This window comes from Polypterus senegalus, chromosome 7 (genome assembly GCF_016835505.1).
Source record: "Polypterus senegalus isolate Bchr_013 chromosome 7, ASM1683550v1, whole genome shotgun sequence".
In the NCBI taxonomy this organism is placed as follows: domain Eukaryota; kingdom Metazoa; phylum Chordata; class Cladistia; order Polypteriformes; family Polypteridae; genus Polypterus; species Polypterus senegalus.
This window is the reverse complement of record NC_053160.1, coordinates 159,545,654-159,568,854: the sequence shown is the minus strand read 5'-3', so window position 1 is coordinate 159,568,854 and position 23,201 is coordinate 159,545,654. Positions and strand designations below refer to the sequence as shown.

The 23,201-nt window shown below is 37.3% G+C and overlaps 1 protein-coding gene across 1 annotated transcript in view; it reads right to left on the bottom strand.

Moving 5' to 3' along the window:
* Positions 1–23,201, bottom strand: part of cntnap3 (contactin associated protein family member 3) — a 666,293-nt gene that overhangs the window by 101,644 nt on the left and 541,448 nt on the right. The window contains exons 12-13 of the mRNA XM_039759435.1: positions 11,717–11,836; positions 7,163–7,360 (exon numbers count right to left, since the gene is read on the bottom strand). Of these exons, the coding sequence (XP_039615369.1) occupies positions 7,163–7,360; positions 11,717–11,836 (318 nt within the window). The remainder of the gene's footprint in view (positions 1–7,162; positions 7,361–11,716; positions 11,837–23,201) is intronic.

Sequence of the window (23,201 nt, the reverse complement as noted above, 5' to 3'; positions counted from 1 at the left end):
ATGGGCAAAAACGTGAGGGCAAGAGAAGAAGTTAGATGTGGAAAAAATGAGAATGTTGAGATGGATGTGTGGAGTTACAAAAAAGTAAAGAATAAATAAAAATACAATAAGTGGTACAACAAAAGTGCAGTAAAGTAGGTTTAGCTTAGGTGACAAATTTGTCTTTAGGTCTGAACTAACATAAGCACTTAAAGAAGAGCCAGAATTCACTTGAGTGGTTGGTAACATTAGAAGCATGATGGTATTGTAACTTTTAAGAGCACAGCAAGTTTACAACCATATCTCTCTATTATAAAAAAAATCCTGGAAAGGAAAAGCAGGGCGAGGAGACGTGATCTTCTCGGAAGACATTTAAACGACCCGCGAGACGAAATAGACTGGCCACTCATGGGGACCGTAAACATCAGACTTGGTGACAAAAGATTGTCCCAGTGTTATCTCGTTAGGATGTGGAACATGAGATTCTTGCAAGACACGCCCTTCTTATCAAATAAGAGCACGGCCAGCCAGCAAAACACTCAGTCATGTAAAGGCACGTAGCACACACAGATCCTGTGCTCTCAGCAAAGAAGAAAGAGCAGCACGGAGAAAAGAGACCCAAAAGCGTTGGAGCGAAAAAAAAGGCAGATAAGATATTATGAAAGCAGTGGAATTCGAAAGTATTGTAGCGTCCCAGCCAAGTTGAAACCTTTTTTGTTTTAAGTGAGTGTTAGGTCTGATTGAGGGAGGGCGGAGTACAGCATGGAAGACTGATAACGGCGTACTGATTGATGCAGTTATGGGGAGGAGGGGTTGGAGAGGGTGCTAGAAAGTTTTGTTTGGGGTTACGAAGTTGGCGATTGTTCAAGTAGAACACTTTATTACATCAGTCACTACAGTAACAAAAAAAAAAGATAGTAAAGATCGCATTAACGCAAACAAAAGGTAATTAATCATCAGAACCAAGTGTAATTTAAAAAATATCAGGACAAATCAAGGTCAGAAAAAAAGGCAAAGAGTGGAAAAGAAAGTCTTTTTGCCTTCGCATCATTCAATGCACTGAACGTGGATTTACACAATAATGGACCATACGCTATGAGAATCTGGTCCAGCACCAGTTAAAGCAACAATTCCAAAGAAAAAAAAATTGTATATCCGAATAATCAAACACAGGGGTTGGCGAGCGAAGCGAGCAGGGGGAAGAGCCCCCTAGTATGGCATACATTTGTATGTTATGTATCCATCAGCACGTGTTCTAACCAAGAAGTCAACAATTAAGCCCTTTAACACCAAGAATTTAAAGAAAAAAAATGTGCACCGTCAACACAGTTCATATTTTCTCTTAATGATTACAGGCTGTCACCTACAATTACAACAAATGATAAAAATTCAACTAAAATGATTGGAGAATGTTCTGTTCACCAGGTGTGATCACACTGTATGCTAAGAAAATACCAGCCAATTAAATCACCAAAACACATCCCATGTGGAAAAAGAGATAAAAACTTTCATTTAATAAGAAATGCTGACCATCATAATAACCTACATCGTTTTCTATAGGAACTGTACCTTTATTGTAGTACCTAAATCACGTTTGATGGAATAAACAATTTGTGAGAGATTAATTTAAAGCTTTCAAATTGAAAAATAATACCATTCAGAGACTCCAGCAACTCCATCCCTGTATAACCTGAAAGTCATAACAGCCCCCAATGGTGTTCAGCAAGAACATTAAGCACTTACAAGCTCAAAACATAGACTGTACATGCACATCTTCAAAAGCAATGTTACTTTTGAGATATTGTAAAAGGAACACACCTAAAAACTGTAATGGTATTTAATCCCTAAAACGAATATAATTCAAGATCTTCAGGGAAATCAATCAATAAACGAAATGTAAGAATTGCACTCACATCAACAGCACCAAAATGGCATATCTTTAGGACAGTTGCTGAAGACTTAAATAGTCCAAAAGGGTCTCTAAATGCATACATTTGTATTACAAACTTTTTAAGGATGCATCTCTGTTCAATGGCTATATGCTTTATAAAGGGAAATAAAATTATAATGAAGAATTAAGATACATTAACTAAGTTAAGGACCACACAAAATGCATTTGTTTTCTGAAACTTACTTTGTTAATGTTCTTGTGCTGTTGTTTCATTTTGCTGTTGTGTACTTGTAAAATCTCACATTTTTATGATAATTGTCTGCACAGTTTCTTTAAAGAATTGAATTTGAACTGGTTACTTAAAAAAAAGAAAGTGGTCCTCCAAAAATATCATGTAAAAACTATAAACATTCTCTGAGGTACTGTAAATCTAGAGTTTTAAGGCATTGATAATGCCTGCTGTTACACTTTTCAGTTTTGCAAGGAGTTCAATAACAAACCCACACCCACCACACCCATCTTAAGGTTCAAGGTTGTTCAAGCACTTCTGATTGGTTGTGGTGGGGCTTTGGAGATGTGGAGATTTTGTTTTATTTGGAGACAAGAATTTATTAGCTTTAGGACACATATACTGTATATGCAGGAGCCCTTCCTCCAGGGGATGGACAGGTAGGACTTACAGTATAAGCCTCAAAGAGGACAACAAAATGAATATTGAAAAAAAAAACAGCAGAGAGAGGAGCTGACCAGAGAGAGAGAAAATAAGCAGATGAAAAAAAAAAAAGAAAAAGAAGATTTCACCCAGTGAACAAAATCAGAGACCATTCACCTACTCTGAGTTATTGCTGAGACTTTGTGCACCTAGTTAGATAAAGGCTGCCTGAAATTAACACACATGTTAAACTAATCCTGATCTTTGTCTGCTTTCAAAATTACATTGTGGTCTAGGATATACTATATGAAATGCCACATCTATATTTGCTTTTGTTTATGGCACTAGTTATATGATTAAAACTTTTTTAAGCTTGTGTTGCTGATTTTATTCTATTTTACCACCAAGGGCTGGGTAACCAATGTTTTTTTCTCAGCTAATTCAATCAGGGTTGAGAGAGACAAAACTATTTAAATTGGGAAGCCACTGTGACAGTGATACTTTGGTGAAGTCTTAAGGGAGTGGACTAGAGGCCTAGATGCAAGTCAGCTGCAGCTGTAAACTGTATATTCCCGAAAGTGGGTATGTGTAATAATAGGAAAGAGAGGTGTAAGTATATCAGTGAGTCAACTGGACAAAAAAAAATCTGTGCATTTGATAAAAGGGGATAAATGTTTTAATGATAGGTGTCTCTAAAAGACTTTCCCACAATAAAACATGCTGGTAACCAATCTGGCACATATCCAAATATGGTACAAACAACTTGGAATGACATGGCCCTGTGTTTTGAGTATTAGTGTTCTCTCTGAAAGCCTGAACATAGTACTGTACTCTTCTGTTTATCAGGAGCAGCCCTATCTGCATCACATCCTAAGGTATAGAGTATTCAGCATTTCAGGCTCTTGAGAAGAGCAGGTTTATTTGCCTGAAATAAATTTATTCCAGAATGGATAAAACATAGATTAACCTTCACAACTCCTACTCAACTTTAAGTCAGTTTTCCAGAAAAACAGGACTATACCACGTGAGTAAATTCCAAGGAAGCATGTAATATATCTATTGTTAACTGTCTCATAGCTGGGAACTGATGCAAGGTTCATTCAAGCAACAATATTTTTTTACAGGTAGATAAATCTGCTTTTGCTGTCATATGAAACACATTGTGTAAGAATGGGCAATTTTAAAATCCGTAGGATCATGAACTGTTATGGCCATTAGAAGGAAACAGCCAAAGGGCAGTTTAACTGGTTGAACTGGGATTTGGTGTATTTTATAAATAGGAGAAACAAAAGAGAAGCTGAAAAGCAGTTTGAGGTCAACATCCGAGAAGACAAGAGAAACCAAACCAAATGTCACAACAAAGCTTGTGGCTTAAATATCAAAGAAATGAAAGCTTCATTGCCTTTCTAATGTCCTTTTCTTAATCACTAGTGTAAATGCAAAAAAAAATCTTTAAAAAAGTGTCTTCATTTTAGGTTATATAGTGTAATAAATCATGCAGTGACTACAACAATCACATGACTAGCAGACTGTACATACTGTAACAATTCAACATAGAAGCTTCCACGTGAAAACTAAGAGCAGAATAGTGGGGACAGAGTTATACATTCATCCATCCATTATCCAACCCGCTATATCCTAACTACAGGGTCTGCTTGAGCCAATCCCAGCCAACACAGGGCACAAGGCAGGAACAAACCCTGGGGCAGAGTGCCAGCCCACCGCAGGGCACACACACACACACAAACACCAAGCACACACTATGGACAATTTAGAATCTCCAATGCACCTAACCTACATGTCTTTGGACTGTGGGAGGAAACCGGAGCACCCAGAGGAAGCCCACACAGACATGGAGAACATGCAAACTCCACGCAGGGAGGACCTGGGAAGCGAACCCAGATCTCCTTACTCCAAATCAGCAGTGCTACCCACTGTGCCACCCCAGAGTATTACATAAAAAATAAATACAAAATAAGAAAATAAATCATTACTTTATGACCTAGGGCACATTTTAACAATGAACATCAAAGTTATGAGGGCATCATGCACATAGATCAAAGTTTTGAATCAGAGTGGGGAATACCTATTTCCTGAAGCTTTCCCAATGCTGTCACTTTCACTGCACTTAAATATACAGTAAGTCATATTGTAACATACTTAGCTTTTGAATTTCACACTTGTGATTTACTTAATTTTAGATAAAATGATCTGGTAATGACATAGAGGTAAATATTATTGATGATTTAAATTTCTCTTGTGTTTTCTTGTCATTGTGCTTCATATTATCACAACCTGACATGCAAACATCCACAGGAAGAAAATACTGGGAAAGCAAATAAAGATCATTGGCTTTCTATTGACATAAAAGAAACAAATGAGCAAGCAAAGTACAACACAACCCCAATTTTCTGGCCTTGATGCACACCTTTCTCACTGCCCCGATGTCTTGGCCCTGGGGCACACCACCCACCCACCAAGATATCCTGTCTGCACATTTACTGTTGGCTCCAGGAGGCATCCCTTGCCATTGCCATGTTAGCTCCCCCAGCTTTTCTATTAACATCCCATTAGTTGGCTTTTCCACACTCTCATTCTCTCTACACTCTTTTCACCAACTTCCACCAGCCAAAAAGACCCCACCTTCCCTGCCCTTAACCCCTTTTACTCAAAAGTTATTTGTTTATCCAGCTGTAATGGAAAACTACTGATTTGTCTGTTCACGTCATAGAATCCACCACCTCCCCTAACCTCCAGTGGCCCTGAGTTGCATGAGACATCAGCCACAGACCCTACAATATTATGGGCTATCATCTCAACCAGGATGTTTTTCATCTTTTGTCCACAACAACATTCAGGGTTATTTAGACCTTGATTGAGATAAATTAAGTATGACAGCAGGATGGATATTTTCTGTATGCATGCTATTCATTGATGTTCTAATATGATATTACATATCAAGATAAGGCTTATACTTATTAAAATTTCCATCCCAAAAGGGTGTGTTAAACCATAGATCAACCCTGTTTTAGTTTGGGCCCCTCTTACTCCACAGTGGAGGTTGTCTGCTAATCCTTTAGTGGCTGCCAATCATATTTGGTATATTTACCATGTTTTTCCCATGTCCTTTTCAGGGATTTTGTACTTATTTTGGGGTTTTGCAGGTTGAAGAACCCATTTCTACCAATTAATTCTAAATTTGGTTACATTTTCAGTAGGAAAATTTATTTCACGTTAACACATCATTGCTTTTGGGGATTTGTTTGCAGTTCCTGCCATGTTACTACACATGGATAACTGCGGATTGTTCCAAAATTGTCTATTCAACAAAAGGTTTCTAGTGTATGTTTTGTATTTTCACTTTCAATAGATTTCAATTTGAATTTTAACAATGATTTTATCTTGTGTTTCGGCATAGTCATTTGAGTTCTTAGATTTTCTGGTAACATATTTTTAGCCTGTTTCATCTCCTGTTTTCTTATTTTTTGGCAAACACCTATTCCAGCTCCTATTAGAGTTCTTTTCACTAAGAAAATCATCTCTAGGAGTTGATTTTACATGTAAACATCTATTATAGTATACACAAAAAATGTTGCTTCTATTGTGAAGTGTAACTTAGTAGCTCTGAAATTAACCTGGAAAGCCCAATACTGAAGAACCAATGCAAATCGAGGATATAAGGTTCTAATTCATATAACATATACATGTATGGGGTACATGTGTACCAGAGTTCACGTCCCAGGCCCTCCCTGCATGCAGCTTGTATTTTCTCCCAATGTCTGTATTGGTTTCTTCCCACAGTCCAAAGACATGCAGGTTAGGTGGATTGGCAATGCTAAACTGGCCCTGGTGTGTGCGTGTTTGTGTATCTGTATGTTCACCTTGCGATGAACTGGTGTCCTGTCCAGGGATTATTCCTGCCTTGGCCCCTGTGCTTTCCTAGTATGGGATCCAGCCCCCTACCAATTTTCTGTGGATTAAGCAGGTTTAGAAAATTGTAAGATTTTATTCAAAATTCTCTGTTCAGTGTTAGAAATTGTGATCATTGTGAAAGACACTACATGAAATAAAAGTTATTTTCAATTGCATTTTTCAACCATGAAAAACATAATGCAGGGTCACAGTTTTTTCCCCTCATATTCCATTTGCCATTAATAATAGTGAAATAATTATTTATAAAAAAAATAGTTTTATAGTAACATTTGTATAAGACAACTTTCTGACCTGCTCAGGATAAAGCAGGTTTAGAACATGGATGGATATGTAGGAAAATAAATTAGACTTTACCTGGATGTAACCTGGAATGGCTTTTAGTATACGTGGTTCAAGCATATTGATTAATTTTTTTTTTGGTTTTAGAATGAATTTCAGAAAAAAAATACCCTGGGTGTTCTTCTTATTAATATACTGTATATTTTCCATGTTTTTATAAATCAACTGCTTTGCTTGATGTCTCCTGGGTTCCCAGACTTTAATAACCAAGTTTGATTTACAGTACATTACAAATGCTGCACCGGCTCATTTCAAGCTTTTAACATTCATGTGTTGAAATAATAGAATGCTGTACTTCGGGAATCAAGCGTGCCGCACAGATTTGTCACCCAGATATAGAGGTGAAGTGGCGTTCAGCAGTGACTTACCTGGTTTGTTTAAGAGGCGTGACATTTTGCAGTGGTAGGAGAGTTCCTGTTCACAGTACTCTGCTTGGGTTATTATGGCTTGAAGCTGATCTGCATCGGCTGTGTAGTTAAAGTAAATATGGTGTCGATTGATCCCACTGGAGCCTTTCAATTTTGTGAGCTCTGTGTTGTTGTGCTGCACTACGGTCCATGTTTTTTCTTAAAGAAATTAGAAGGTAGTCAATGTTAAATTTTCCCTTGACATATGCAGCTTTCAGCAAACAGATTGTATCTAGAGTAATTAAAGTAGAAGAAAAGTCAAATCAATGTATTAATTAATTCATTAAGTAGTTATATCATTATTAATTTGTCAAATTTTTTAATATACTCCATGCAATGTTATTTTAATCATACAATAAATGTCATTTAAAATGTACTATATAGCAGCTTAAACAATTAAAATTACCTTTGAAAAGACACAGCTGGATATTACTGTGTTAAGAAAACTTTAATAAATTTAATTTTTAGAACGGCCAGTGAGTATTTCACTGCTAGTCAACCCTTATTTTCCCTTTTTGATGCATTGACGAGTACCTAAATGAATTATAGACTTATTAACAGTGAAAAGAAAAATAGGTGCAATGCTAATGTAAATACTGTATTAAAAATGACATAGTGAAGCAGATGGCAACTCATTTTCTAAAAGATGCAGACACAAAGAACCTGAAATGTAGTTTTCCATTGACTTTTTGTGACATTCAGAATGCAAACTTTCTGTCAGGAATCTGCTTAACAATGGCTGGAACTTTATTTATATCTGCAGTTATTCTGGGGAGGTGCTGAGGCCAGCATTTGGGCTGTTATTTAATATGTGAAAACTTATGGTTGTTTCTTAATTTAATAAAGATTTAAATTACTGTACAAAATATCTTCAGTTATGTGTTTACAAATCTGAATTTCTAATGGAACTCAAATTTTATTCTTTTTTTAATCAATTACTGCATCTAATGAGTTTACTTGGTTCCTAGTGTATGCATTGCTACAGAAATTAAAAGAAAAAAATACACAAATTTCACCTAAGTATACATTTACATCTTTAACTCGAGGCCTGGAAACATTAAAATGAATGACATTTTCACAAAGATGCCTTTGCTACTGAAATATAAAATGTAATTTTTTTCATGCATTTCTTAAATTATTAACAGCTTATTCGTTATTTCTCGACCAATGAAAACATATCAAGTCTCAGATCTGCTCTCTGTTTATTTATATATTTATTGAATACAAAGTCACTGAGTCAGCAGATAGCCTCTGGGCCAGCTGTGTCCAGTTCTCCATGAACTCTGTAAATTGACTTTCTTTTGTAATGTAATGTAATGTACTCACACACATGCAGTTCTTCACAAATGGCGAAATTTGATAAGACTATAGGTGAGGTCCAATCCTGAACTGATTTGACTTTTTTTGAGAAATGAAGTTTACTGCGTAAACGTCTGTTCTCAATCTACCTGCCAAAATTTCACCAAAAAGTAAACTTTTCAGATTTTCACAAAAAGCTAATGGAAATTATTAATACAGCACCATTAAGTATGCAGGGATTTCCCAATCAACAGGTGATACAAAGTGGGACAAAATTCCCTTATAATGCTGTGAGAAACTGATTGGCAACTGCTATTGAAAAATGGTTCCCTCTTCTGCCTTGCCCATTTTTCCCTGCTTGCCTTCTAACAAATGCCAGTTTTGATTTAATAAGAAAAGTGCTCTTTGTTTAGCCATAGCACCACGAAGGAATGGTCATCTCAATTATATCTCCTATTTCAGTTGTGGAAGTCAGTTATTATTTCACAGTTGCCTTAAACCTCTTGGTGTCTCTTACCCACATCCACAGTTTTGAACTGAATGCCCAATTTGCCAGTTTCGCCCATTTATTGACTGTATGATGGACTTTATTGTGCATTGCAGAATTTTTAAAAGCTTTAACATTTTCTCTGTATACCTGAGGGATTCTTTTTAAAAACATTATCCCAATTTTGTTTTACATTTTTTCATTTGTCTTCATGAAACTAATATTTCAAAATGCTGCCTTTGTAATTTTTCTCTATAATTGTTTCTTCATATTATTTGTTAAGAAAAAAAAACTTTGTGAAGACTGAATAATTTAACCTGAATGGTATGAGAACAGTAATCTGTACATAGACTGTGTTCTCTTGATTATGAGACCTCCAAAGACTACTGGCTGTAAAGAAGGTTTGTTTTAACAGAGGATTGGAATCAGTCGCTTACCGAGTTTTATTTGATAAGGGTCATACTAAAAGTAATGAGCATATTCATTTTACAGTTCACTGGAGATATGAATAAGAGACTACTAAAAGTGAAACACATCTATATACCTTTACTTAGCTGGTAAAAATCTCTTATTGATATTATTCCTGGAATGCTTGGTGTCTTGTTCCAGTTTCTGGCACAGATTCTCTGACTGTTGCACATTAATGATGAGGTCAATAAATTTTAATTTGATGCTTTCAATAGAGGCACTTCAGGCAATCCCGATTGGGCTGATTGGTAATGTCTGCGCCCAATCCTTACAATGCTTTAAAAACATTTTGATATCACCAGCCCCTATGCTTGCATTAACATTTGCACAATGAAGTAAAATATAAATGGCAGCAACTGGTGTTGACTGGCAAATTTTGGCAAAGTGTTTTACACAGCAAATTTGTGGAATGACTTTGTTCACTAAATCTCTTCTGAAAATTCATTGTATGACTGACTTAGACGACTTTTTTTCCCCCAGTGCCTCATGATGATTTGCAGTACATTTAACCAGAAAATGCGCACACAGAAAGAAACTGGAAATATGTGTGTGTGTATTCGTGTCGTAAAGGTCACGTCTTTTCGTATGGATTTGTATGTGACCTGTGTGTAATATGTGAGCTTACCTCTTTAAAAAAAATTACACAGTCCTGTGTAGCTTATGCAAACAGGAAAGACTAAAGAATCGACATGCTTTAGTGTTACTCTTATTTGGTAGCAGCAGCAGTGAATAATTAAAAGCTGTTCTTCTCTGTCTGAGATAGGTGAGTATTTGCTATAGAATCTGTGGGGTCCAAGACTCAGTGAATTCCCCTTTCCTGCTTCTGTTCTGACTGTCTGCAAGAAATTCTATTGTTCTGATATTCAACTAATTTCATCTCACGGAGGCATTGTTATCTCACAGCTCTGGTCATATTTTTGGCAGACACTTTCCTAGCCCTCAGGGGCAGTTAAAAGACCACTGAACCATTATACTCCACTCAAAACTTGTTCCATTTCTCCTTCCCTATTGACTTTAATACAATTTGCCGAGTTCTGTGCGGCTCCCAAACATTTCTGCAATTTCGCTGAACTCAGGGCAAAGCAAATTCACAGGGGTTTGTTAATCACTGGCAGAAATGAGGATTTCTTCCATCATAAGAAATTTATTTCACATTTTGAAAATTTCATGTCCTTATCGGTCATATTCTTACATTTAACTATTAATATGTAACTCAGCTAGTAGACATAATTTTTCCTTTAATTGTGAGACAACTGATGGAAGTTATAGGATTTTTAATAAGATTTTAATGTCATCAGGAATTTCTTGGTAATTCTGCCATATAAATAAAATTTATAATAATAATTATTTTTATTATTACATTCATTTGGCATGACCATCTTGTTTTTCTTAAGAACCTATAGTTGATTGCTTTCATTTTTCTACAGTAACACTCCACAGTATAATATAAAATAAATATAATGCAGTATAAGCCCTAGATGGTGAACATTTTTATAGGCAGTATAGTTATGGCATAATTTCTAGCTTTAATGCGGTTGGGAATGCCTTGCCCTACATTAATTAAAAAGTGTACTATCATAGAGTACTTTGCAAATTACAATAAGAAAGAATTATACAATTGAATAAAATATAGCAGTAGTAAAATGTAAAGATATAAAATCGGATACTGCAAAATAAACTGAGGAAATGTAAAACTTTAGCAACCAATCAGAATACAAATGGAACTAAATGAACATGAATTAGTCAAAATTCAGAGTCAGCATCATGGTGAAGACAGCATAATTACACTGAAGTACAAGAGGGACAGTTCTAAAGTATTAAATGCAGGAACAGCAATTTAGAAGGCAGTTTATCAGCTTGATTCAATTGAAAGTAAATGCAGCACTCATCTGACATAGAAAGTGAAATTCAGTTTACAGGAAAAAAGTAACATTAAAAACGTACCTTACATTTAAACATATAGATAATAAAAACACTACAATTACAAATAAAAGGTTCCACTGCTGCATATGTAGACTGCAGTGTATCTTTGGTGAAAATCTCTTGATTTTTTAATTTCTAATTGACACAGTAGCTCTCTCCAAGAATTTTCAATCCATATATCACAGAGTCCAGCTCTGTGATGTGCTTTAAATATGGCGAGTCCAGCCTTAAAGCAACTAAGCAAACACAGGAGTAGCTACTGACCGTGTTGAGAAATGCATGCATGATCTCCTCATGTCCTTACTGGAAAATACAGAAATCGAAATGATGTACTATACCTGTCATGTTGCAGTATATTAGTAGTGGCCTTTGTTGGCCACTTCCATCCAGATCAATGTAGTACAAGCCAGATGTATTACCTTTGTGCTTGTAAGCTTCACAGGACTGCTCATAAAGTGCTAAAAAAAAGAAAAAGATGTAATAATTTCCAATAATTGCCTCTTCAAATTATTAAAAGCAGTCCTTTTCAACAGAATGATACAGATATTAGTATTGACATTATACTTTTTGTAAAGTAATTGAACTGTATGAAGACAAAAAATAATAAAAATAACAATTTAATGTGAAATAGAAATCCTGGTGAAGAAATATTCTACAGGTTCATGTCTAATAAATATTGTGGAGATGTTTTAGAAAAGCATACTAGAAATGTGATAATGACAACAATTTGTAAGATCAACTACTGCAAATAATTCTTACTAGCAAATCTGATACAGTTCTGTCAGTTAGGTTTAAATATCTTACCAATCCCTCCCTTTCCAAAAATAACTATTCTCTTTGGGTGTTTTCACATTCTGCTTTTTTTACTTTACCACCAACATAAAATGGTTCATACTTTTTTTTATATATATATATAAACAAGATGATGCAGAAGACGGTGATGGCCTCAACAAACAGGCATGAATATGAGTTCTACACAGGAGTGTAATAATTTATAAAGCTACTGCACACCTGATCCACAGTTTTGTCATTGTGGGGGGGAAGTGGAAAATAAATAATACATATACAATTTCCTTTGAACACTGTGGGCAGATTGGCAATTTTCCTACCTGATCACACTATTTTTGATCCTTTTCTACAATATAATAATGGTCTGGCTTTATTAGCGTTTAGGCTGTTTTTTATTTTGACACTCTGACAGCATTCTTTGAGCGAATACATATGTGCTATGTTGAATTGGCTGTGGGTCAAATTTAAATATTTTGTACCCTGTGGCTGTACATTAATGAGCCGTATATCAGGAGAAAATGGAATATTCTTTGATTGATGAATGTATCATATTTTGGGGCAGTGACCACGAATAAATCAGAAAAACAGTTACATTGTCAGCACTGTAGTAGAACGCTAGGTCAGGGCCGGTTTTACAGCACTTTCAGACTGCATGTCTTAAAGAATGACTGAAGGAAGTTAATATTATTGTCTAACTGGAAATACAAATATGGCATTCTAGAATATAGCCACAGTGCTTAACCCATTGTATATCCATTGACCACTATGCTTATCTAAATGCTGTTTACTGCTGTTATGCCACATGGTGATGCAAAGGTGTTAGACAAAAGCACTTTTCAAACATGTGGAGCCAAGTAGCTGCAGTGGTCTACATACAGTATGTGAGTGTCTGTCTTCTCTATCGCTGTGCTCATTACAATTACATTGCTTTGTGCTGCCGATCTCCAGACTTCATATCAGCGACTTTACCATTTTATTTTCTCTTAGTGTCATGTTTTTTAATCAGTTTTATTTTATTTTTTTTGTCTCTCTTCCCATAACCTTGGCTGTTTAACTCTTTCGAGGCGGGTGTCGACTTATATTGACAAAAGGTAGTGTCTTCACACAGCTGCTGGCCGCTACACGAATGCATTCAGCACTACGATCAGCTGGGGACCAATCAGAATATGCTGATACATCACTTTCATTTTCGATCTCCAGATCACTTGCATCAAAATTGGAGTGCGATAAGTCAGAATCCAATTCAGCGATAATATGCATAACATTGTGTACAGAGTATTTTACTTTGAGCATTCGCTTAGTTCTCTTGCCAAACCCACCTTTAACTCTGGTGGCTTGCAGCTGCTCTGCTGCTTATTCCTGATCACTGCCGAAAAAATATTCAGCCCTTAAAGATTTAAAATACACAGACTAAAAGAACAGGGGCTGGGATTTTACGAAGAAACCCTGTGGGCATAGCCTTTTTAGTGGTTCTTTCACCGCTGTTCCCTACAAATATTTTCCAAGAATCATGTCTATATTAGAATGACTACCACTAGGGGACAGTAATTCAGGTGTGCGTATGGAGAGAACCCTGGAAGTAATTATTTCCAGGGCACAAAAACCAGCAGAACTGTAATTTAACAGTTGTCCCCCAGTCAGACAGATAGCAGAGCAGGAAAACCCATTGTGTTATACTTGGATAAGCTACGTAGGGATTATTTGCTTCTTTAAATTCTTTATACAGGAGAAGCAGGGTGAAATGACACTTTTTATTGACTAACTAAACAGATTATAAATGCAAGCTTTAGAGGTGTAAGGTGTAATTAAAAGGGCCTTAGCTGCTTTGAAAGCTTGCATTTGTAATTTATTTAGTTAGCCAATAAAAGGTGTCATTTCACACTACTTTCTCCTGTATCAATCTAAGGCTAACACGGTACAATACTCTGCTGCTTTATATTCTATATGTAACTCAGGACTGCAAGGACACCTGTTGATGGTCAGAGGAATGCTAAGGGGATAGATGGCAGAAGGAAATTCTAACTCTGGAAATTTTTTTTGGTGGGAATGCCTCTATAAAAAGCCTATTTTCATCATCATTCCAGGATTTGGGATGTGAATGGAGACAAGAGTTCAAAAGGTGTGTTGAGAAGATACAACAGAAGAAGACTGACTGTTGTTTGCAGAATTAGACACAGCTCCAGTAAGACACAGGTGCAAGACCGTGTGTTAGAATGGTCCAGTGGTGTAGCAAGCAGGATTTTGCTCACTTTATTTTGTAATTGGTTTCACCTTGTGTTCCTGAATAAAACACACTTTTAATTCTGGGTATGTAGACCAACAGCATACAAACAGTAATATTTAAAAAAAAATCTCTGCACTTCCTCAATGTGAGAATGTCTTTTATAAATTCCCTTAACAAAATGAATACTTACTGCCATACATCTTTTACATCCATGTTCATTTCCTATATAGTACACCGACGGTCAGCTGTTTTTATATGATTTGTTGGCAGATCAAAAAATGAACTTAAAAACGCCAAAATTGGCATACCCTGCACACTTGATTTAAGCAGTTTTCTAGGAAAAGTATGCAAATTCACTAAACAGTTATAATTCATTGGGCTTACAATATACTATTTATAAATGTTTCAGAAAACTTAAATACAGTATATCCATTTTTTATTTTAGAGTTTTTGCTCATAAACTCTGTAAAAATCTGTCAACATTAAGTTAAAAGTTTGAACAATTAAGAATTTCTCAGTTGACCACTCCATCGTCATCAAAATCTAATTGCTGTGTATTATAAATGCCAGTTACATTTTCCACTATCACCTTTGTTTCATTTAGAAGCATATGGCCAACTGTATATAAATTTGCTCCCAGAGATCAATCTGCATAAGTAACTGGCACCCTGCCAATGTAAGGCAATCACAAACTTCATATTCAGGCGTGTGTCTGAATATCTTTGGTACTCTCACTCTCAACCTGAAATTATATCATAGGGTTCTTCTGCCTTCTTTAATTTTTTTCCTCTGACTTGTCAATTTTCATCTTGTCTAAAATATTAACAGGCATGCATAGACAGTCAGTCAAAGTAACATGTACAGAAAAACACTAAAAATGTAAATAATTTATTGTTTGAACTGCACCAAATAAAGCAGCCATTAAGAGGCTTGTTAATGCCACTAGGTAAGTCACAGAGCCCAGGGCATCACACATAACTGAAGTGCCAGCTGTCTGCTGCCCCGCACATAGCAGGTCAGATAAGTGGCACAGTTAACTGTGCTCTGCTCATTCCCACATAATAAAACAGCTCTCTGTGTACTTTTTGCCTACTCAAATTTCTTTTCCATGAAAAGCTCAAGAGTCTCAGTGTCCTGCCTTTAGCTCAAATTATAATAATTGTACCTTGTGTTCAGTAATCATATCAAATTATTGAAATTATTTTCAGAACTAATTCACTCTCTACTCCTTGACCACAGACTGATTTCCTTCAAAGGAGAGATGTAATCCATAATCACAGAACCAAGCAACCTTCACCTGACAGATTATTCCAGAGTTCAAGATTTGGTCTTTGCTTTCCTGTCACATTTTCACTTACCTGTTGTAGCATGAGGACTTATCAAGTTAAAACTCCCGAAAAAATCAGAAAGTCTTTAGGAAGTTTTTGATTTTCTGCTCATCTAAAGGGTTTTTTTTCACTATTATATACACAGAATGAACAAGAACTTATAAACAAAAGTAATGCAGGAGTGTTATTTCTTTATTTTCAAAATTAACTGACATATAGTAGTGCAAGGTTTTTGAAAGCATTGCCCTTGCACTTTTCATTGAAATACAGAACTCTGAATATACAGTACCAGTAACGGCGTACTGCACGATAACGTGCAGTGAATACACTTGACTTGAGCATTCATAGTTTTCATACTCTATCTCTGTTTAGCATTCGTATACTCAGAGGTTGATGCACTTGCTACTTCCTGAGCAGCTCTTCTTTTCTCCACCCTAACGGCCCGCTGCTTCTCTGCTTTCGTTGCCATCTTTTCACGTTAAAACTGATTAAGTTAGTTTTTGTGTTGCAATTAGTACGTTTTCTTTAATTTTTTACTTAAACTAGCAACTTGAGTCTTCAATCTGCTTCAAAAATAATTAAAGATATGAAGAGGTAGGGGAAGCAACCACGAAGGTGGTAGGGAATGAGAACGCATGCACCGCATGGCCACCCTGCTGTGCGCTGCCGAGAGTTGATTCTACAATAAAATAAAATAAAAATAGTAATAAAAATCATCACCCCGAAAGCGGATAGTAGATGCCACATAGTATATGTGTACCAAATTTCAAGTCAATAGGTAAAACAGTTTGCGAGCTACAGGTGATTTAAAATCCTGGACAGACAAACGAACAGCTACAGTAGTGTATTATACAGGGTGGTCCAGGAGCCAGGGCTGCCCTTTGTCACCGATTCTGTTCATAACTTTTATGGACAGAATTTCTAGGCGCAGCCAGGGTGTTGAGGGGGTCCGGTTTGGTGGGCTCAGGATTGGATCACTGCTTTTTGCAGATGATGTTGTCCTGTTTGCTTCATCAGGCCGTGATCTTCAGTTCTCTCTGAATTGGTTCGCAGCTGAGTGTGAAGCGGCTGGGATGAGAATCAGCACCTCCAAATCCAAGACCATGGTCCTCAGCTGGAAAAGGGTGGAGTACCCTCTCAGGGTTGGGAGCGAGATCCTGCCCTAAGTGGAGGAGTTCAAGTATCTCAGGGTCTTGTTTACGAGTGAGGGAAGAATGGAGAGTGAGATCGATAGACGGATCAGTGCGGCGTCTGCTGTGATGCGGGCTCTGCATCGGTCTGATGTGGTGAAAAAGGAGCTGAGACGTAAGGCAAAGCTCTCAATTTACCAGTCGATCTACATTCCTATCCTCAACTATGGTCATGAGCTATGGGTAGTGACATAAAGAACGAGATCGCGAATATAAGCGGCTGAAATGAGTTTCCTCCGCAGGATGTCTGGGCTCTCCCTTAAAGATAAGGTGAGAAGCTCAGTCATCCGGGAGAGGCTCAGTGTAGAGCCGCTGCTCCTCCGCATCGAGAGGAGTCAGATGAGGTGGCTCGGGCATCTGATCAGGATGCCTCCTGGACACCTCCCGGGTGAGGTGTTCTGGGCACGTCCAACCAGAAGGAGGCCCCAGGGAAGACCCAGGACACGCTGGAGGGACTACGTCTCCCGGCTGGCCTGGGAACACCTTGGGATTCTCCCGGAAGAGCTAGAAGAAGTGGCCGGGGGGAGTAAAGTCTGTGCCTCTCTGCTCAAGCTGCTGCCCCCGTGACCTGACCTCGGATAAGTGGAAGAAGATGGATGGATTGTCCAGATCTAATTATGCAGATCCAGATCGTCTGGATGACTTTGATTTATGCTGGGACGATTCCAGTTCGGCACAAAGACAATTCTTCATGTCGTCAGTTCTTGATGGTCCGGGATTTTTTGGGTGATTTTCTATGTAATAAACATTAAGTTATAGCATAATGAAAATTGTATAATTAGATCTGGACCACCCTATATAAGAAGATATGTTTGTATGTGTTAGTCACTATGCTCTCCTATCCTGTAGATTCAGATTTATTTAGTGTGTTTCCTGTCAGTCATTTTAGCTAATGTGACATTTCTTTGCACCTTTTCAGGGAAGAATAATATTTGATTTTACAGACTGATCACTTGAATTAATGTATACGGGCATAACAGACATTTTTGTACAGAATATAAACAGAGCTAAATGATACAAATGAGGTAAGAAGTATGTAAAACTAGCTGCAGATTATTTAAAAAAAATCTTAATTCAGTGTTAGGGTCACAGGGGGCTATGCTAGCAATAATACAGTGACAAAAAGAAGTTACCATAATGAACAAAAACAGTCTGTTTTAACTAGTAATCTACAGATATTGTATTTTGCATTATGTTTGTGCATATTGAAAACATTCAAACATTAACAGTGTAAGTTGGAAAAAAAATGTGAACCCCAAGGCTGATGACTTCAACAAAAGCTAACTGGAGTCAGGAATTGGTAAACGTGGAGTCTACCCAGTGAAACGAATTTGGAGTTTTGGAGATTTTGACCAATATTAAAAATAAATTAAAACATTCTGAGTTTGCCATTCTCAAGAAGCATTTGTAGATGAGAAATATGCCTTACAAAAGTGAGATCCCAGAAGATCTATGATCCAGAATTGTTGGAAAAGGTTACAAAGTAAATTGAAAGTCTTTATGTATTCAGTAGTCTACAGTTAGACAAACTATGTATCAATGGAGATGATTTAGTACCGTGGCAACTCCCTGAGGATGTCCAGCCAAGATGATTGAAAAGACACAATGTAGATGCTCAGTGAGGTAAAAGACCTCAATAGCAAGCTGAAGGCTTGAAGAAATCATTGGAACAGGTTAACATCTCTGTTCCTGAGTTAATCATACACAAAAAAATTGAACAGGCTTGGTGTTCATGGTAGGTAGGATGCCAAAGAAAAAGCTTGCTGCTCTCCAAAAAATACATTAATTAATTAATTAATTAATTAATTGATTAAATTAAAATCTCCCCATGCCTAAGCTAAAGTTGGATTGTTAGCATTAATAGGGCAACAGGATAATGTCAGAGTGGCTGTCTGCCAGCTGATGCTCCAGAGAAATTTGCTGATGCAATGGGACAATAACACTAAAAATTGAAGTATATCAGCTACAGAATGACCTCATAAAACAAAAATCTGTTATTTGGAGTGGTCCAGTCAGAGTTTAGAGAATGACCCAATGACCGCAAGAGAGCTGTTCACACATGGCTAAATTAATGCAGTTCATTGAGGGATAGAGGGCAAAAGTTTCTTCTGAACATTGTTCATTTCTGATCCACAGCTACTGGAAATGTTTAAAAGAGGTTATTGCTGCCAAAGTAGGACTGGCCAGTTATTAATTCCAAGGGTTCACTTACTTTTTCACAGTACTCTGTGAGTGTTTAATGAGTGTGCTCAATAAAGACATGAAAAATTATAATTGTTTGTGTGTTATTACCGTAAGCATATTTTTGTCTGGCTATATGTGGGACTTAGATGAAGTTCAGGTCACAATTTCTGACCTGTTAATACAGAACAGCAGGTAATTCTAAAGGGTGAACTTACTTTTTCTTGGCACTGTAAGAGCAAGGCAGAAACCAACCCTGGGCCATAAATTCATTTACAGCCACATCCACACTAATTCATTATGGAACTATTCTAAGTTGTTAATTATCCTAATGTTTTAATTTAAAGTTCCCAGAGAAATACTCTCATTAGAAGAAGAGATTGTGCAAACTACACACCAACAATGACTGAGGTTCAGAATCAGTATCCTGGAGGACAAAGTGCTAGGTATTGCTCCACCATGCCAGCTTTTACTGATTTTTAAGATCTTAAATCCACCATAAGCACATCATTGTAGTTATGGCACTTCTTAATCTGGAATTTGAATCTCCTCCAATCTGCCCTTTTGTAGCCACTTTACAATTTTTTAATCTTTCATTCAGTAGAATAATAATCCTTTCCTGTTCCAGTCCTGGCTTCATTTAATATATATTTATGGATTCATTCCCAAGAGTAGCTAACTACCTAATATGCTATGGGCAACAATCTACAGGTCCATTCATTTTCCAAACATATTATTCCACTGAAGGATTGTGGGAAGCCATAAAACTCTCCTGGCAGCTCCTGGCACAATTCAAGAATCATCCCTGAAAGGGATGCCAGGCAACTGCAAGGCACTTTCATGGACTTGATTTATAGTTGTCATTCATCACAAATTGCACATCTGAAGGCTGGTTACTAAAATTGGAGCTCAGGTCCCTGGAACTGTGAGACAGCAGCTGTGCCACCTGGCAAAAATCTACAGGAACATAAAATAAAAAAACACAAACCTCCAATTTGGTGCAGTTATCTCTTTTAAAGTATCCCTATATTATGTGTCTTAAGTGGATTGTCTGTCTAGCAACTGGTTATTTCCTCATTACAGATTAGTAACCCTAAAAACACCTTAGGAGTTACAGTATACAGATTTACTGCCTCTGTTAATTAAAAAAAATTCAAACTGTTTTAACTCCAGTGCTTCCAATGGCTTGAGGTCTGTTTAGAGCAATTATAAGAACCTTTATGATGATTTCCATTCTTAAAGGAGCTGCTTTCCCTTTTTAATTAGCAGCTACTCAGTTGGCATTAACTACTCTATAAATATTCAACCTATAATAAATTTTCACTATAAAAACATATTAATACTGTTATCAACATAACTTATCCATAAGTGCTATGTGTAGCTCTCTGCACACATAAGGTGAATCTCGGTCTTTGAATTGAATTCATTTGGTTTGAATTGAATTATGAAATTGAACACTGTCAGAGTCAATGTAACAATCTTCTTGTCCAGTGTGATGGACGGCTGGGGTCCATGCCCGGCCGCCAGAACACCCCTTCTCTATATGTTTCAGGGGAGCAAGCATGGGCTGCGTAGCACCTCCCCCGGACCACTTGGTGGCAGCCTCCCTGTGTGACTGTGGTGCCTCAGATACCCACAGGGCTCCATGGGAGATGGAGTTCTCCATAGCCCTGTTGGGATCCTGGGTGGGCACCAGGAGGCGCTGCAGGGGTTCCTGGACTAGTCTGAGCCATAGTTCAGCCACAACTGGAGGTGGAATTGGAGGCAGGTGGTGAAGCACCTGAAGCATTTCTGGGTGAGCTATAAAAGGGGCCAGCAGCCACTACTCCGAGAGCCTGAGTCGGGAGGAGGAGGACAGCGTTTGCGGGAGGAGAGGTATTAAACAGAGTAGTGTGCCTTTTGTTTTGATTTGGTGCTTTTGTGACTATGTACTGCCTGTGGGACATGGGAAAGACATGCCCCACAGGTGAAGAAAAATAAATACTTTTGGTTAAATTTTAACGTGCCTCCATTGTCAGTCTGTGTCGGGTCGTGCGCATATATAGCGCCTTTCTTACACCAGAGAATAACACTTCATATCAGTTTTTATATATATTTCGTTTTGTTTGATGATAGTTGCAGGATGTAGAATACTAAGAATAATAGGTATAACAGAAAACCTAGCACTGGATAGAATACCATTTAAATATAACATTCTTCTACATGACCAATGCTATTTTTGAATCACAAAGTAACTTAATATCATATCTTATAACTGTGAAAGGAAACCCAAATTCCAGGCAACACATGTAGAATATACAAACTTTACACAATAGACACCACAGCCCAGGGTGGAAGCAGTTTCTAAGTGGGTTAAGGTTTAACACTAGAATTACCAGAGCCTTTGAAAAAACTCGTAGATCCAGCCCACCTTAAATCCTTTTGCACCTCTCCGTCCGCGTCTTTTATCCTGTAAATGTGCCAATGAAGACAAGCAGCAAGCAGCCTGGTATCCCATCCCTCCACAGCCGCAGAATGTGCACAATGTTCTCCCAGCTCATGCCATGATTGATTATCTATTATACAACAGCTTCCGTGGCATGGTATTGCCTCAAAACACCACTCACATCTACAGTTACTCCCAGTTTCAAATAAAAACTAACAGCGTCAGATCCCTAGGACAGTAGTATGTATCATGATCGTGACTGAGAGAATAAAAATTAAAAAAAAAAAACTGTAACTTTTACAAGTCCTATAAATGTACACCATCTGTTACAGACGCAAACCAAATGTATGTGTGTACTATATAATATTAACAATAAGAGCAGCTCACTACTGAAAACGGCAAATATAGGAGGCAGTCAGGATCAAACCGGGGACTCTTGATTACAAATCAGCATATCTTACCGCTACGCCACAGAAGCTGTTGTATCATCCTTGAACCTTTTGTGAAAGTGTTTATTTGATTTTTGGACTTCAGGCTTCACACATTATATAGTTTATGCCAACATTTTGTCATTTACTACTAAAATATAGTATAGTATGGTCCGTTTCTGTTTTAACAATGTGTTTACACAGAATATTGTAGAAACGGAACACACATGAAATGCATGTGTTCCAGATAACGATCTATTATTTCCACTCTAAAACGCCAGCACTGCACTCCCAGATAATCAATCAAGGCATGAGCTGGGAGAACATTGTGCACATTCTGTGGCTGTGGGTGGATAGGATAACAGGCTGCTTGCTGCTTGTCTTTATCAGCACATTTACAGGACAAAAGACGTGGACAGAGAGGTGCGAATGGATTTAATGTGGGCTGGATCTATGAGTTTTTTCGTAGGCTCTGGTAATTCTAGTATTAAGTGCTAGATGTTGCACTACCATGCCACTCCACAAAGCTTTACATATAAAAAATGTTTCAGATTAATAAATCATTTATTAATCATCAAAAATTACAAGTGGATTAAAAGTAAAGCTACATATCAGAAACACAAATTAAGCAGACAGACTCACTAGGACAAGAAGATGAATAATGCCAGAGAGTGAGAGTTGGCGTGAAACCTGAGCATAGTAAGCAGAAAAAGCTGAAACTCAACCAGGAGTGAGAAGAAAGACGAGTGAAGGGCCAGCTGGGACTTAACTGTCTAAGTGAGTAAGTGGATGAGTAATACAGTGACATTGTATGGCTTTGGCCTCTAATACTCTTCACCTGGCTGAATTCGTTTAGTATTAAGCTGAAAGCTACAATTGATCAATATGTCCTATTTACCTTGTCAGCAGTGCCCACATAGTTATGCAGGTCCTCAGACCACAGGATTACTACTGCTGCCCGGACTGATCCTCAAATTCTTGTAGTGGTATCATCTAACCCTGCCACGCTCCACTCTAACTCAGTGAAAAAACTACACAACTCTCTAAGGCATTACTGTTGTATTTATTGCCAGTCCACATTAACTGGATTTGGTGATGAATGTAGCTTACATTTATCATTTTCTTATCATGGACTCTTCCTCATTTTATGTAAAGTATATACTAACATTTTCTGTCAATAATAATGATAGCTTAGAATGCATTCAAAAGATGGAAAACTGAGGCAAACTAGATTGACTTTTCTAATTATTTGATTACC